At 33.1% G+C, this 13,294-nt stretch overlaps 3 protein-coding genes across 6 annotated transcripts; 2 read left to right on the top strand and 1 right to left on the bottom strand.

Moving 5' to 3' along the window:
• Nucleotides 1–2,738: 2,738 nt before the first annotated feature.
• LOC107434604 (xyloglucan O-acetyltransferase 1) lies at nucleotides 2,739–4,878 on the top strand. The gene is made up of 2 exons (XM_016046084.4): nucleotides 2,739–3,272; nucleotides 3,379–4,878. Exons 1-2 carry the CDS (start codon nucleotides 3,029–3,031, stop codon nucleotides 4,476–4,478), a joined length of 1,344 nt encoding a protein of 447 aa, XP_015901570.3. The 5' UTR covers nucleotides 2,739–3,028; the 3' UTR covers nucleotides 4,479–4,878.
• A 1,443-nt stretch (nucleotides 4,879–6,321) lies between these two features.
• On the top strand, nucleotides 6,322–8,890 carry LOC107434602 (GCN5-related N-acetyltransferase 5, chloroplastic). 3 transcript variants are annotated; one of them, XM_048462634.2, is made up of 3 exons: nucleotides 6,322–7,259; nucleotides 7,941–8,243; nucleotides 8,594–8,890. In XM_048462634.2, the coding sequence occupies exons 1-2, from the start codon at nucleotides 6,472–6,474 to the stop codon at nucleotides 8,200–8,202; spliced, it is 1,050 nt and encodes a 349-aa protein (XP_048318591.2). In that variant the 5' UTR covers nucleotides 6,322–6,471; the 3' UTR covers nucleotides 8,203–8,243; nucleotides 8,594–8,890. The 3 variants fall into 3 exon arrangements, with proteins under 3 accessions (XP_048318591.2, XP_048318592.2, XP_048318590.2); XM_048462635.2 differs by having other exon boundaries at nucleotides 8,373–8,890; XM_048462633.2 differs by having other exon boundaries at nucleotides 6,323–7,259; nucleotides 8,469–8,890.
• Nucleotides 8,467–12,269, bottom strand: LOC107434606 (probable serine/threonine-protein kinase PBL28). Of its 2 annotated transcripts, none has more exons than XM_016046086.4 (7): nucleotides 11,610–12,264; nucleotides 11,301–11,488; nucleotides 10,936–11,134; nucleotides 10,653–10,816; nucleotides 10,470–10,574; nucleotides 10,017–10,139; nucleotides 8,467–9,877 (listed from the first exon to the last, which is right to left on the bottom strand). In XM_016046086.4, exons 1-7 carry the CDS (start codon nucleotides 11,677–11,679, stop codon nucleotides 9,641–9,643), a joined length of 1,086 nt encoding a protein of 361 aa, XP_015901572.3. In that variant the 5' UTR covers nucleotides 11,680–12,264; the 3' UTR covers nucleotides 8,467–9,640. The 2 variants fall into 2 exon arrangements, 1 of the variants encoding a protein (XP_015901572.3); XR_007237596.2 differs by having other exon boundaries at nucleotides 9,738–9,877; nucleotides 10,017–10,174; nucleotides 11,610–12,269.
• Between the last annotated feature and the right edge of the window lie 1,025 nt (nucleotides 12,270–13,294).

Raw genomic sequence — 13,294 nt, 5'->3', positions numbered from 1 at the left:
GTGAGCTTTTATACATAAATACAAAGTGATTTTATATAATATATATATATATATATATATAAACTATCAGGTCGAATGTCAGATTTATTCTGTATCTAGACGTTAAAAGATAAATATTATATGATTCACGTTCCTTGTAGAAAAATCCAAAAGGCTGAAAACTGTTATTAGATCAGCTCAAAAACCCAAATAAATAAAAAAAAGAAAAGAAAAGAAAAAAGTAATAGAAGAAGCAATTGTTATTTAATAACAAAATTCAATTATTTGGCAAACTGATCAAAACTGTTCCAGTACAATACCTACATGTGCAAGTCCCAAACTTGATTAAATTAATTAATTATCTTAATTTAATTACCAACTCCCAACCGTCTGCTTCAGTGTAATATATAAAAAGCTAGATCGGTATCAAACCAATTAATATTTCTTAATCATAATATGAAAACTCTCATTTAGATCTTCAAATTTGTGACGTTGAGAAGTCTAGAAGCTTATTGAGGTGTATTTTCATGTGAGAGTTCCATGTTTCACAAGATGATTATGAGCGTTGAAAGGGTTTCTGGCTTTTTCTTGTACTCTTATAATTTGCCTTTTTAGGTACGAAGTCCTTTTTATTACGGTGGCGGCCAATGCGTGTCGTTTTCTTTATTAATCACCCTTTTCTTTTCTTTTTTTTTTATTATAAATTTCCACGTGTCTACATCAACGTGTTTTATACTCTTACATATATATATATATATATATATATATATATATTTTAAAGTTATTTATTAATGATAGCAGTAAAATTTAAATTGTAAATGTTAATTTGAATAATTATTATTAAAAAATTTATTTTAAATTAAAAAAATTAAATATGTAATTAAAATTTATTATATAAAATGATAATTGTCATTAATAATAATAAATAACATGATTTATTTTTAACTTTTCTTTCTCAAGTTTCAATATATCGTGGATCACTTGAGTTTATACCAAAAGAGAAAAAAAAAGAAAAAAAGAAAAAAAGAAAAAGGGTTGTCAATCACGTGAAACAATGAACCAACCTGTAATTTCCAAAACCCTAAATTTTGTTTTTGTTTTTAAAAATTAATTAATGAATTAATCCCAAAACAAATACAAAATAAAAAAAAAAGGTATTTATTTAAGAATTTTTAGTATTGGACCCAGCATCTCTGTAATTCATAGTAATGACATACAAGAATTACTGAAACTACGGCTAAATTGATAGTTACATTATCCTTTAAACGCACACGTGGCAGCTTCTAAATAAGTGTTTTCAAAATTTCTCACCTCCATTTAATTTGGTGACAAATGGACATCTACGAATTGCATTGATGGGTTTGAACTTTGAAGAATCTGAGCACAGAGACAATAATGACCTTAGTCACCATACCAAGCTAAGTGTTTTATAAGGCATAAATAGTAAGTATGGAAGGGCAACTTGGTGTTTTCAATCCACCCAAATAGAAAATTAAGGAGCAGGAAGTAGGGTGATTATTGTTATCAAAATCAAAAAAATTAGAATGATTATTAAAATCTTATCGGATGGCCAATAATATGCCCATATCATAACCCATCACATATATTATTCATATTTAATTTCAGCAAAAAAAAAAAAAAACATTATTAATATTTAATTAATCAGTCTCCTTAACTCATCAGGTTATTTACCCAACGTATTACCCCAAAAAAAAAGAAAAAAAGTCCAAATAAAATGTAGTACATAAAAAGGTTATTTATCCAAAGAAAAAGAAAAATGGAACTATTATTTTACCATTATCGCCCATCAATATTGAAATCAGCAATTTATGTTACTTTCAGTTTAAAAAATCATAACTAGAGTATTTCCAATTGAGATCTGAATAGTAAAAATAACATAACACATAAATAAGATAAATAACCACCTATTTTAAATGTGAAATTAATGTAGCTTAAATATTATTAAAATAAAAAAAACTATTTTAGAAGCTCAGGTAGACTTTTTTTATTTTCTATAAATGTCAAATTCTTCTCAATTTTTTTTTCTAAAAATAAAAATGATTGATATAATATGTAATTAATTAATAGATAATAAGAGTTATCATGAGTGTTTTCACATATTAATATTGAATAACAATTTTTGATTTAATTATATATTTATACCATTTATATATTAATCTTGTAAGTTTTTCTTTTATATATAACAATCAATATTCATAGAGAGAGAGAGAGAGGCTCTTAAATATACCCAATTTAACATCTAACAACGTATTCTACCAGTAATCATGTGTTTTTTTTTCTTTTTTTTTAATAAAATACCAGTAATCATGTGTTCATTAGTAAAAAAAGTTCTAAGAAAAAGAGAACTCTCATCAAATGAGGATGAGAATATTAGACTTATGAAATCAACTTTTTATATTTATTTTAAAAAAAAACTTTTGCATTTATAGATAAATTCAACTAAATTAAACAAATTCAAAAAGAAAAAATCACTATATATTATAAATGACTTTGATATGATATTTATCATATCAATGAAATAAAAAAAAAGGTTAATATGTTAATAATATATTATAAATAATTTTTAAAAAAAAAAAATTGGAGAAAAATTGAAGAGCACAAGCCGGTTGCCACATGTTGAGAGCAGGCATGCGGACAACAATCACCGATGGGTTTCTTGAAAACATTAGTTGGCCAAACCCACATCGCATTGTGAGATTCTCGACGTGACTTTGACTGAAACGACTTCTTTCTCACCCCCCACAAAAAAACATTAAAAAAAAAAAAAAAACTCATCTTTATTTTTCTCTTTCATTCTCTCTCTCTCTCTCTATCTTTTTCTGTGTTGTAATTGCCAACCAACAAACCCAAGAGAAGTTTTATAGGGCTCTGATCCTCCTCCCAAGTCACTCTTCTTGGTCCTCTCAACAACAACAGAGAGAGAGAGAGAGCACAGAACCAGAAAAAGGACACAAAGCAAGGATATTTAGGATAAAAAGAAGAAAGCCCATAAAAGTGGGAAACAGAAATTTACCAAAACAAATCAAATATGAAATATGTTAAAGACCATTCTCTTTCTTTCACCAGGAAGCTCTTACCTTGGACTATATACTCCATTCTTCCTCTAGCAATTTTCAGATTATACTTTTACCCTCTTCATTTTCCTTCTTCCTCTACTGATTTTCTTCCCCTTTCTAGTTCCACTACCATCACCACCACTAACTCTTTCTCTTCCTTTTCTCCTCCACTTTCCCCCCCTTCTTCTTCTTCTTCTTCTTCTTCTTCTTCTCCAGGTAACTTTCATGCATTGCCTTTGTTTCTTCTTTTGGTTATCTGGGTATGTGTTTGATTTGGGTTTTTCAGAGTACTAACAATGTTTTTTATTTTCTTTTTTTGCAGAAGAGGAAATAGCTAATGAATCTCCACCCTGTGACTATACAAATGGCAAATGGGTCCGTGATAAACTGGGCCCTATTTACAATGGCACAACCTGTGGTACAATCAAGGATGGTCAGAATTGTATCAGCCATGGCAGACCTGATTTGGGTTATCTTTATTGGAGGTGGAAACCAAACCAATGCCATCTACCAAGGTTTGAACCATTTACTTTTCTCCAATTGGTTAGGAACAAACACTTAGCACTTGTTGGTGATTCCTTAGCTAGAAACCAATTGGAATCTCTCCTCTGTATGTTAGCCACAGTTTCGCCTCCTCATCTTGTTTATGCACAAGAGGAAAACAAGTTTCGTAGATGGAGTTTTCCTTCCCACAACGCTAATATTTCACTCTATTGGTCACCTTTCCTTGTTAAAGGTATTGAAAAATCAAACAATGGTCCAAATCATAACCATTTGTATTTGGATCATGTGGATGAGAGATGGGCAAAAGATATGGATCAAATGGATATGATTGTGTTATCAATTGGGCATTGGTTTTTACATCCTGCTGTGTATTATGAGGGTGATTCGGTTCTTGGTTGCCATTTCTGCTCTGGTCTGAATCACACTGAAATTGGATTTTATGATGTTCTAAGGAAAGCCTTAAAGACTTCCCTTAGAACCATAATTGAAAGACAAAAAGGTAAAGAGATTGATGTCATTGTGACTACATTTTCGCCTTCGCATTTCGAAGGCGAATGGGATAAAGCCGGGGCTTGTCCGAAGACGAAACCATACAAGGAGAGTGAAAAATTGCTTGAAGGAATGGATGAAGAGATGAGGAGGATTGAATTGGAAGAAGTTGAAGAAGCAAAATTAACTGGTAAACAAAATTTGGGTTTGAATCTAGAAGCATTGGATGTGACCAAATTGTCTTTGTTGAGACCAGATGGTCATCCTGGTCCTTATATGTATCCATTTCCATTTGCTAATGGAGTTCCAGATAGAGTACAGAATGACTGTGTCCATTGGTGCTTACCTGGGCCTGTTGACACTTGGAATGAGATATTCTTAGAAATGATGAAGATATGGGAAATGAGTAGAAGAAAGGCAGGACAATGAGCTATTAGAATGTGGAAGAGGAGACAGAATTTGAGGAGGACAAAACGATTGGTTTTGGTTTTTCTGGTTTTGTGGGCTATCTGAAGAGAATTAGGAGTTTGGGGGAAGAAGAAGAAGATTTATTGAAGAGAGAGATTTTTTTATTTTAAATTGGAGAATGGTACAGAAAAGTTTTATAGCTTCATTGGCGGTTTAGTTGTTTGTTTGTGAATGAATTTAATTCATAATGTAAAGCATGCCACGTTTTCTGCAATTCTTTGTCAGCCTTCAATTTTGTCTGCTTGGGAGGTGGAATTTGTTTGGATATGTACAGTATGTTTCTTTTGTTTCAACTTCCTTCTTCTTGTGTTTTCCATCTCTCTTAAGAATAATAATGAAAAAATTATCTACCATTGGAAAATTTGAATCTGTGATGAGCATAATTCCGACCTGAACAAGACCATGTTACTGGCAGGCTTGAATTGATCAAATCAAAAGCAAATAATGGACAATTCAAACAAGTTTAGTTGAGATGTAAAATTATTATATTATTATTTTTATTTTTCTTTAAAAATTGTTATATGAACTTTCGTAGTGATTAATTAATACAAAAATTTATCCTTGTCATGCATAACAAGTAAATTCACTATTTATCATTGAAATTGTCTCAAAAGTGAAAACTGGAATACCTTTTTCTTTTGTTTATCTACTTTGTGGGGACCAAATTGGAGTGGTTTGTCCTTAAGTTGGTGGCTTTGGGTATCCAAAGCTGCCTTTTCTTTAATTGGCTTCTCTACTGAGAGACCAAAAGCCACACCTATAATTGTTTACATGTGGCCAGAGAGCTTTCATTTGGTTTATAAAATAAAGATGTAATAACAACTGTTTTTCCTTTCTCTCTCTCTCTCTCTCTCTCTCTTTTTTTTTTTTATTTTTAATTTTTAAAACTTCATGTGGACATGGGCCGGCATTGCTCACCAATTGGTCTGGTCCATACTTAGGCTCGGCCATGGCATTCATTTTCATGTCTAATTTTCTTTTTTTCGTTCGTCCTCTTATTTTATTTTATTTTTTTGTACATGTTGCATTGGCAAGGCCACTATAATGGAATAAAATTGTTTAAATTTCCCAATTATCTAAATCATTTATAAGTTTTTTTAAAAAATGTTTTTATATTAAAGTATAAACATTCAAATTCAATATCATTGTTCGAAAAATAGTGACGTTGTTACTGTGTTATGACTATGTCATTTATAGGTTAAATGAAAAAGTTAATGCTTTTATTTAGATTTAGTATTATTCTTTTTCCTTTTTTTAGATTGGGAAAAAGGAGAAAGCAATACATAAAAAATAAGGATAGGCCGGGCCTGAACTTGAATGATGAAAGTTGGGCCAGATTCCGGAGAAAAGGGCCAATGATGGATAAAACTTGTGTCTTGCAACAACAATAATAGTAACAAATAAAAAAATAAAAATAAAATGGGTCCAATCCTCGTTTAGTACGACGTGGTTGCAATTCTAGTTTTCCAACATTTTAACAACAGATTTAACGGTTTTTTTTTTTTTTTTTTTTTTTTTTAACATTTCAAATTACACCAAATCTCGACGTGGTTAATCATTTCCATCCCAAATTATGAAAATACGAGTTTAGATTACATAGGTTCGATGATTAATTTATGAAAATACGAATCCAAATAACACGTATACAAAAATTTTAAATAATTTATAAATTAAATAATTTGGAAATTAGATAATTTATTTGAAAACGAAAAATCCAAATTCCTATGTTCTATATTTCGACCATGCTCTTAACGGTTTGAGGTGCTCGAGCTATCCTCTTGTCACATATTTAACGGTTTGACCCCCAAAAAACATAAGGGGGAAAAAAAAAAGAAAAGGGTATTTATCTCTGGCTCTTAATGGAGGTTGAAATTGCAATTTGCAAAATATCAAATCGACGAATCTGTGTTTTAACACGTAGATTCAGATTCATTTTGTATTGTTTCTCTATTCAATGGCTGCGACAACACTCTCACTCTGTTTCTCTTCTTGGGATCCACAGCACCACCATCTTCATCTTCATCTTCATCACCACCACCACCACCGCCATCATCTCTGCTCCAATACCCACTTCATATCCCATCAAACGCTCCCTTTCATTCCCTCTCCTCCTATTCCCAAATACCCACTTCCTCTTTTCCATAAATCCGACCGTTACTCCTTTAAATCTTCCTCCTTTCCTTCTCCGTCTTCTTCTTCTTCTTCTTCTTCTTCTTCTTCAACAACTACGACAACTACTACATCAGCGACAGCACCAGCTTCGTCGTTCCTCGAAGAACCGAGAAGGACAGGTCGATTCTTGAGCAATGAAGAATACGATAAGCTCAAGTTGCTTGAAGATTTCGGATATTTTCAGGAATTGGAATCTGGGTCTTTGTGGGTTCGGGTTATGAGGGCGGAAGAGATGGATATTACAGTTGAGTTGCTGGCTGAGTCGTTTGTGGAGTCCATGGTTTTGCCTTCGGCTTATATGTCTCTGCTTAGGTTCCTTGTGAAGCAGTATTTGATTGAGAGGAGGGCTGCAATGCCTCATGCCGTCACGCTTATTGGGTTTTACAGAAAGAGGAAGAAAGAAGGTGATAATGGGGAAGAAGAAGAAGAAGAACAAGAAGAAGAGAGGTTGGCAGGAACTGTGGAGGTTTGCTTTGACAAGAGGGGTGCGAATGCTTCTCCTCCAACACCTACTCCTCCCAAGAATTCCCCTTATATATGCAATATGGCTGTCAAGGAGCAGCTTCGGAGGTTATTTTTATTTTTTATTTTTTTTATTTTAGCATTTCCAAGCTTTTGGAATTCGAGCATTTTCTTCTTCCTATGCTTTTGATGAAGTTCTGTATTTTGGACTTCGTTTTTTTGTGTAATTCGAAAGACAATACGGTTTGTTATGTTCTGTTAATGTGAATTATATCATCCGTGTTTCCTTCTCTGTGGTTTAGTCCTGTATGGGGGATTTTGCAACCAAAACAAACCCAGAGGTACCTGAACAGACTCAGAAGGAAGTCATGGCTTATGCTCATTGCCTTCTCAATCCCTTCTTTGCCATGTTTTCAAAAGTTGTTTTCTAATTTTAAGAATAAAAAAAGTTTGTTCTTTACACAAACAATTTTAAAAAGACTTTTTTGTTTGGTGAAAAAAAATTAATTGATTGGTGGTTTTGTGGTAAATCTTACTTTAGATAAACTGAATATGTAAAAACTTCCATCTCTTATTGGGTCTTTCTGTCAAATTGTAGAGTGGTTGCTTATGGTATACTTGAAATGATAGTCATGACTTCGCTTCTTTTCCAATTTAACCTGTATTTTGTCAAACTTCTACTATTTTATGATAATCGTAGTGAAAACATCTGAGTATGACACCAGAAAAGTATCTCTTTACCATTCCTTGAATGAGACTAGGTATTAAGTGTTTTTATGGAACTAACAGGAGAGGCATTGGCTGGCATCTTCTGAAGGCGAGTGAGGAACTGATTTCTCAGATGAGTTCCTCAAGGGAGGTGTACTTGCATTGCAGAATGATTGACACAGCTCCATTTAACATGTATACAAAAGCGGGTTACTACGTTGTGAAAACAGATAGCATTTTGATTTTGTTGATGTTGCAAAGGCGCAAACACTTAATGTGCAAAAGACTTCCAGTCTTAAGCAGCCCTGGAGAGTCAGATATGTCGGGCTCTGAGGACGAATGAATATCGAAAGCATATGTGGAGATTTCAACATGTTTTTTGAGGTATATAAATTATCTTCCTCTTGCAGTTACTAAAATCCTAACTAGTAAATGATGTACATCATTGAATCTTTTGATTACTGTTTCTTTAATGTTTCTTTCTGGTTGATCTGTAAAAATGTTTTCCTACAGATGTTCATGCAAATTGCATTCAATAATAATCGTCTTTCAAATTTTATCCCATTGTCGCATTAGAATGTTTCTTAATCCCATTGTCTATTGGTCCAGGATTTATCCAGCAAGGTTGTGAGGATCATCCAGCTAGATTGACTTTTGAATAGGAGGTCAATCTGATGTTCCAGCAACCGTTGGTTGTATCTATTATTTAAAAGGTAGAGACCTGTGTTTTGCAGGTAATCTCCTCAGGCATTTTCATTTCTCACATGTGACCATTACTCCTGATACGGTTACAAATGCACAGCTTCTATAATCTTCTAGACTCCAGTTTTGAAATATGTGAGTTACTTTGTATATGTTTAATTTTTAATATATGTAAATTCTTTTTCCATACTTCAATAATATACAGCTTCTAGTCTGAATTTGAATTTATTACTGATTATCTTCTACAACTTATAGTGGTTAAATCTGCTTATTTCATGTAATTCAGAAGAATGTGAAATTCATTGACCTGCCTGTCTATTTCTTGTTGACATGTTTCTATAAATTGCAACTAGAATGTGAATTGAAGTTTTTGGTTATATATTCATCTATATTCCACCCTTTTATTTCCTGCATCTGTATCTATAGTAAAATTGACTTTCAATGGACTGAAACGGGCTTAGAAGTCTTTGATTGTTTCTGTTTCTTGGATGTATACTCCAGGCAGTACTTGTTGCTTGAATAAACCCAATTAGGGGTTCCAAGGGATAGTGAGAAATATGAGATGGTCATATAATTTCTTTCCACCTTGTTTTGTGAAACTCAAAGCGGATGTGCGTAAGACATAGATGCACTGACTTCTAGCTTTATTTAAGGTACAATTCAACAATGTATGACTTAGAGGAATTAATTGCTGATAAGATAAACATTCAACAGTGTATGACTTAGAGGAATTAATTGCTGATAAGATAAACATTCCAAATCAAAATTGTGATAATAGAAAAGAACTGAATATGCTAGGACACGATCCCATCTTATCTCAGACGTCATTCATAAATGATTGACTTTCTAGGTTTCTTGATATTATACAACAAATTTCAAATTCATTTTTTATCTCACTCTCATTGTCTTGTTGTGTATATGATCTGTCAAATGCTTATCTGTGATCCTTTATCAATTTCTGTTTACAGTCAGACTCTTAAAATTATGGGTCCAACATTCAAGAGATCCTTATTGGAAGAGGCAAAACATATTTATTATGATATGAACAGTTTCCATCTGGCAGTCAGAGCAATTGCATATTAGGCCTTTCTAAAAGTAGGCAGTGCAACTCCCAATCCTTTTGAATTTGTATAGATAATCAGTTGGAGCTCTTTTACACATTCTTCCATGGAGGGTCTCTCGCTACTCTCACTACGCACACACCGTGATGCCAAATTGGCAAACATGATTATAGACTCCATAGTGTATGAATTACGTCCCAGTTCTGGATCGATAACCTTTCGCAGCTTCTTCTTGTCATTCAATATGTGCCTTACCTGATATATATATATATATATATATATATATATATATATATATATATATGCCATTCACAAACAACTTAGATGTTGCTAAACTCTTTGAACATAATAACCAAAATCTTTCTATTAGGGAATGCGGAAGCAATTTTTCTACCTGTAGTACCAGGTTTTGATCATTTGGTCCCTGGTTCAGATCCACTGCTCGGCGTCCAGTCAAAAGTTCAAGAAGAACTACTCCAAATGCATAAACATCACTTTGTAAAGTGAGCTTCCCTGTCTGTCGCAAAAGGAGATAAATTCAGTGCTCCAACTCCTCATTAAATTAAGCTGAGATTAGAAAATTCTTCCTTATGGCTTTATGCATTTGTTAGATAGAAGAATCTGAGTATAACTAAATATTGTTTTACATGCTGTCGAATAATGAAGTTCAAAATTAAATTGCATCTGCAGGAATGGAAGTAAATATTTGAGGTTTTAAGATTTGAATTTGTAGCTCTGACAAATTAGAACTTAGAGAATAAAGTACTTTTTTGAAACTGTAATTAGTGATGCTCTAATGAATATGTATAACAATGGGGAATGCATGTTTTAGTTTATGAATACTTACTGATGTATACTCGGGATCAAAGTAGCCAAATGTACCCTGTACTCTAGCAGTGACATAGCTTTCCTGACCCTCTGGCATTAACTTGGCAAGTCCAAAATCAGATATCTAGCCAAAAAGTTACAAGTTAGCATTGTTTGGCATTGGAAATGTTATTATCTTTAAGCGATAAGCAACAAATATTACCTTTGCTTGAAAATTGGTATTCAAAAGAACATTGGTGGATTTGAAATCTCTGTGCACAATAGGAATCCCCACAGAAGAACTTGAATGGAGATAAGCAAGTCCCTTTGCTGCTCCAAGGGCCACTCTGAGCCTTAGAGGCCAATCCATTTTTGATTCCCCAATTCCTAGAACACATTTATAGATTATTTGAAGTGTAAGATAGGGAAGATTGACATGAGAAAAGCTTGTTGAGTTCCCCAAAAATAAAAAAAAAGAAAAAAAAAAAAGGAAAAAGAACACTGACCGTTCAAGTGATCTTGCAAGTTTCCCTTTTGCATATATTCATAGACTAGGAACCGGTGCTTCCCATCGGCACAGTAGCCTATCAATGAAACAAGATTTGGGTGCTCAAGTCTGGTCAAGATATCAACTTCAACACGGAATTCTCGTTCGCCCTCAGCTTCCTTAAACGGTGGTAGCTCCATTTTCTTGATTGCTACAATCTTTCAACTCCAAAACAGCAGCAAATCAATATGTATAAACTATTCTATTGGTTACTTGATTCTCTGAGCATTAGGTCACTAAGTTGTTTTTATATTGAGGTACTGCTTTGCTATTGAAATTATAGTTGAAATATTGTTTAGAATATTTTGTTTTGTCTTGACATACCTCTCCCGATCGCAAAGTTCCCCTGTAAACTCGTCCAAATCCTCCTTTCCCCACCAAATTCTCATCACTGAATGAACCTGTTGCCTCTTCCATTTCCTTGAGTGTGAAAACAGATGATCCATGGTGCCTTTTTGTGGGTTGTGGAGTTTGATCTTCAAGCTGCCAAAACTCGACAGGCTTATAAACCCCTGAAAGGTGAGAGTAGGTAAGCATTAAAAGAGTAGATGATGTTGAGAAACCACCATGGCAGAAAAGAGTTGAAAGGAGAGTACTCTAAGCAGCAAATTTCTTGGAAAGACAACAACATACAAGGGTCTGTGTGATCATTGGACTTGCTTCTCCGACGCTTATTCCACGCTGATACCAAACCGAAAGGCATAATGGCTCTATACGCTTGAATAGATCTCTCCTTCTCTGTGTTTAATAATTGAAATGACAGGTTATGATATGACCATGTGAAACAGGCAATTGGATGGAGAAAGTTTGTTCCATCACACCCTTCACAGAGTGCTTGCCAAAGTGACTAATAAATTCATGGTTTTGACATTTGAGTTCGAAGTTTGTTGCTCAAAACCAACAAAAACAAATTTGAAGAGAAGGGTTTTGGCTGAAAGTGAGATTGTAATATTGTGTGGTATGAGAAAATGAGGATACTCTCAAGGCTACGTATAGAAGAAGTGAAGGCAGATGAAGAAGATACCCAACAACTTTATCTTCAACAACCTAGATTTTAGAGAGAGAAAAGAGGGGGAGAGAGATGTACGTGAAGAAAAAGAAAAAGAAGAAAGAGGAAAAGTTGGTATTGCTTGCTTGCTTGCTTGACTTCGGATGAGAAGTGGTGGGTTATGTATTGTTTGATAAGGAAATCGAAGCTTCAACCGCTCGTTCTTATATTTTGTTTCCATATTTTTCACAATTTTCTGATGTAATATAGGGTAGCCGTTGAGGGGGAGTTTTCATTTGTTTATTTGAATTATTGTTATTATTTTTCTTCAGCCACCTTGTTTATATAAATTATTTTGTTCCTAACCTTGTCTCTGTAAGATAAAGCAATGGTTACTTATATTGTAGCTTTGAAAATGACAAGGTGGTAAGATGGTCAATAATAATTTCATCACCATCTAATATGGGGCCGAGAAAAAAAAATTTCTTTTTTCAATTTTGGTCTGGAAAGATTCCAATCTTCCATTTTCAAGTCATCTTTTTAAGCAGCATAACATTTAGGGTACCCTTTTTTTTTTTTTTTTGTCCCTCATGAAACTTTTCAGAATCAGACAACTGCTTAGAGCCAAATATAATTTTTTTTTTACCCTTAAATGAAAAAAATAAAAATAGTACTTTTTGGCTTCTCAGAAGGATGGGGATTAGGATGGGTTGCTTTCAAAAATTTTTTCGGTTGCTTTCACATTAAATTAATGTGTACGCCTGAATAAATAACAAGGGCTATCAATATTTTTGGCTACCATCCAAATTAGAGTTTTCAAAATAAAAAATGATAATCAAAGCGGTGGTGAAACCCAATATTTGAAATTCAAAATACGTATGATTTTGATTTTGAATAATGAACATACTAAGAAAAGATGATAATTCGTCTAAAAAACCTGAAAAGTGGACAAACGTGAAATATATTATCATTATTTTTATATGAAAAACGGTAGTAAGATTAAGAAGGCAAAGTTGCTTCGTTTTTTTTATTTGTCATGGACATTTTGGGAACTTTGTAAAATCGTAGAGATCATATATATATCTTTATATATTCTTTATGGTCCCTCCAAATGCCTTAAAAATGAAAAAGGTTAAAAAGATTTGGACCGTGTTTGGTTATTAGTTGATCAATTGCTTTTGTAATCATTTTCAAAAAAGAAAAAAAGAAAAATGCTATTGTGATCATGTCATCCTTTTTCATTTGGTCTGTATTTATATAAGCAAAGGCCAACTATATAATTGTTCTGCAGGATCGAATTTCTTATTTATTTATTTATTTATTTTTACAA

Source organism: Ziziphus jujuba, chromosome 12 (genome assembly GCF_031755915.1).
Source record: "Ziziphus jujuba cultivar Dongzao chromosome 12, ASM3175591v1".
NCBI lineage: Eukaryota > Viridiplantae > Streptophyta > Magnoliopsida > Rosales > Rhamnaceae > Ziziphus > Ziziphus jujuba.
The sequence above is the reverse complement of the archived record's forward strand: the minus strand, read 5'-3'. Positions and strand labels throughout refer to the sequence as shown.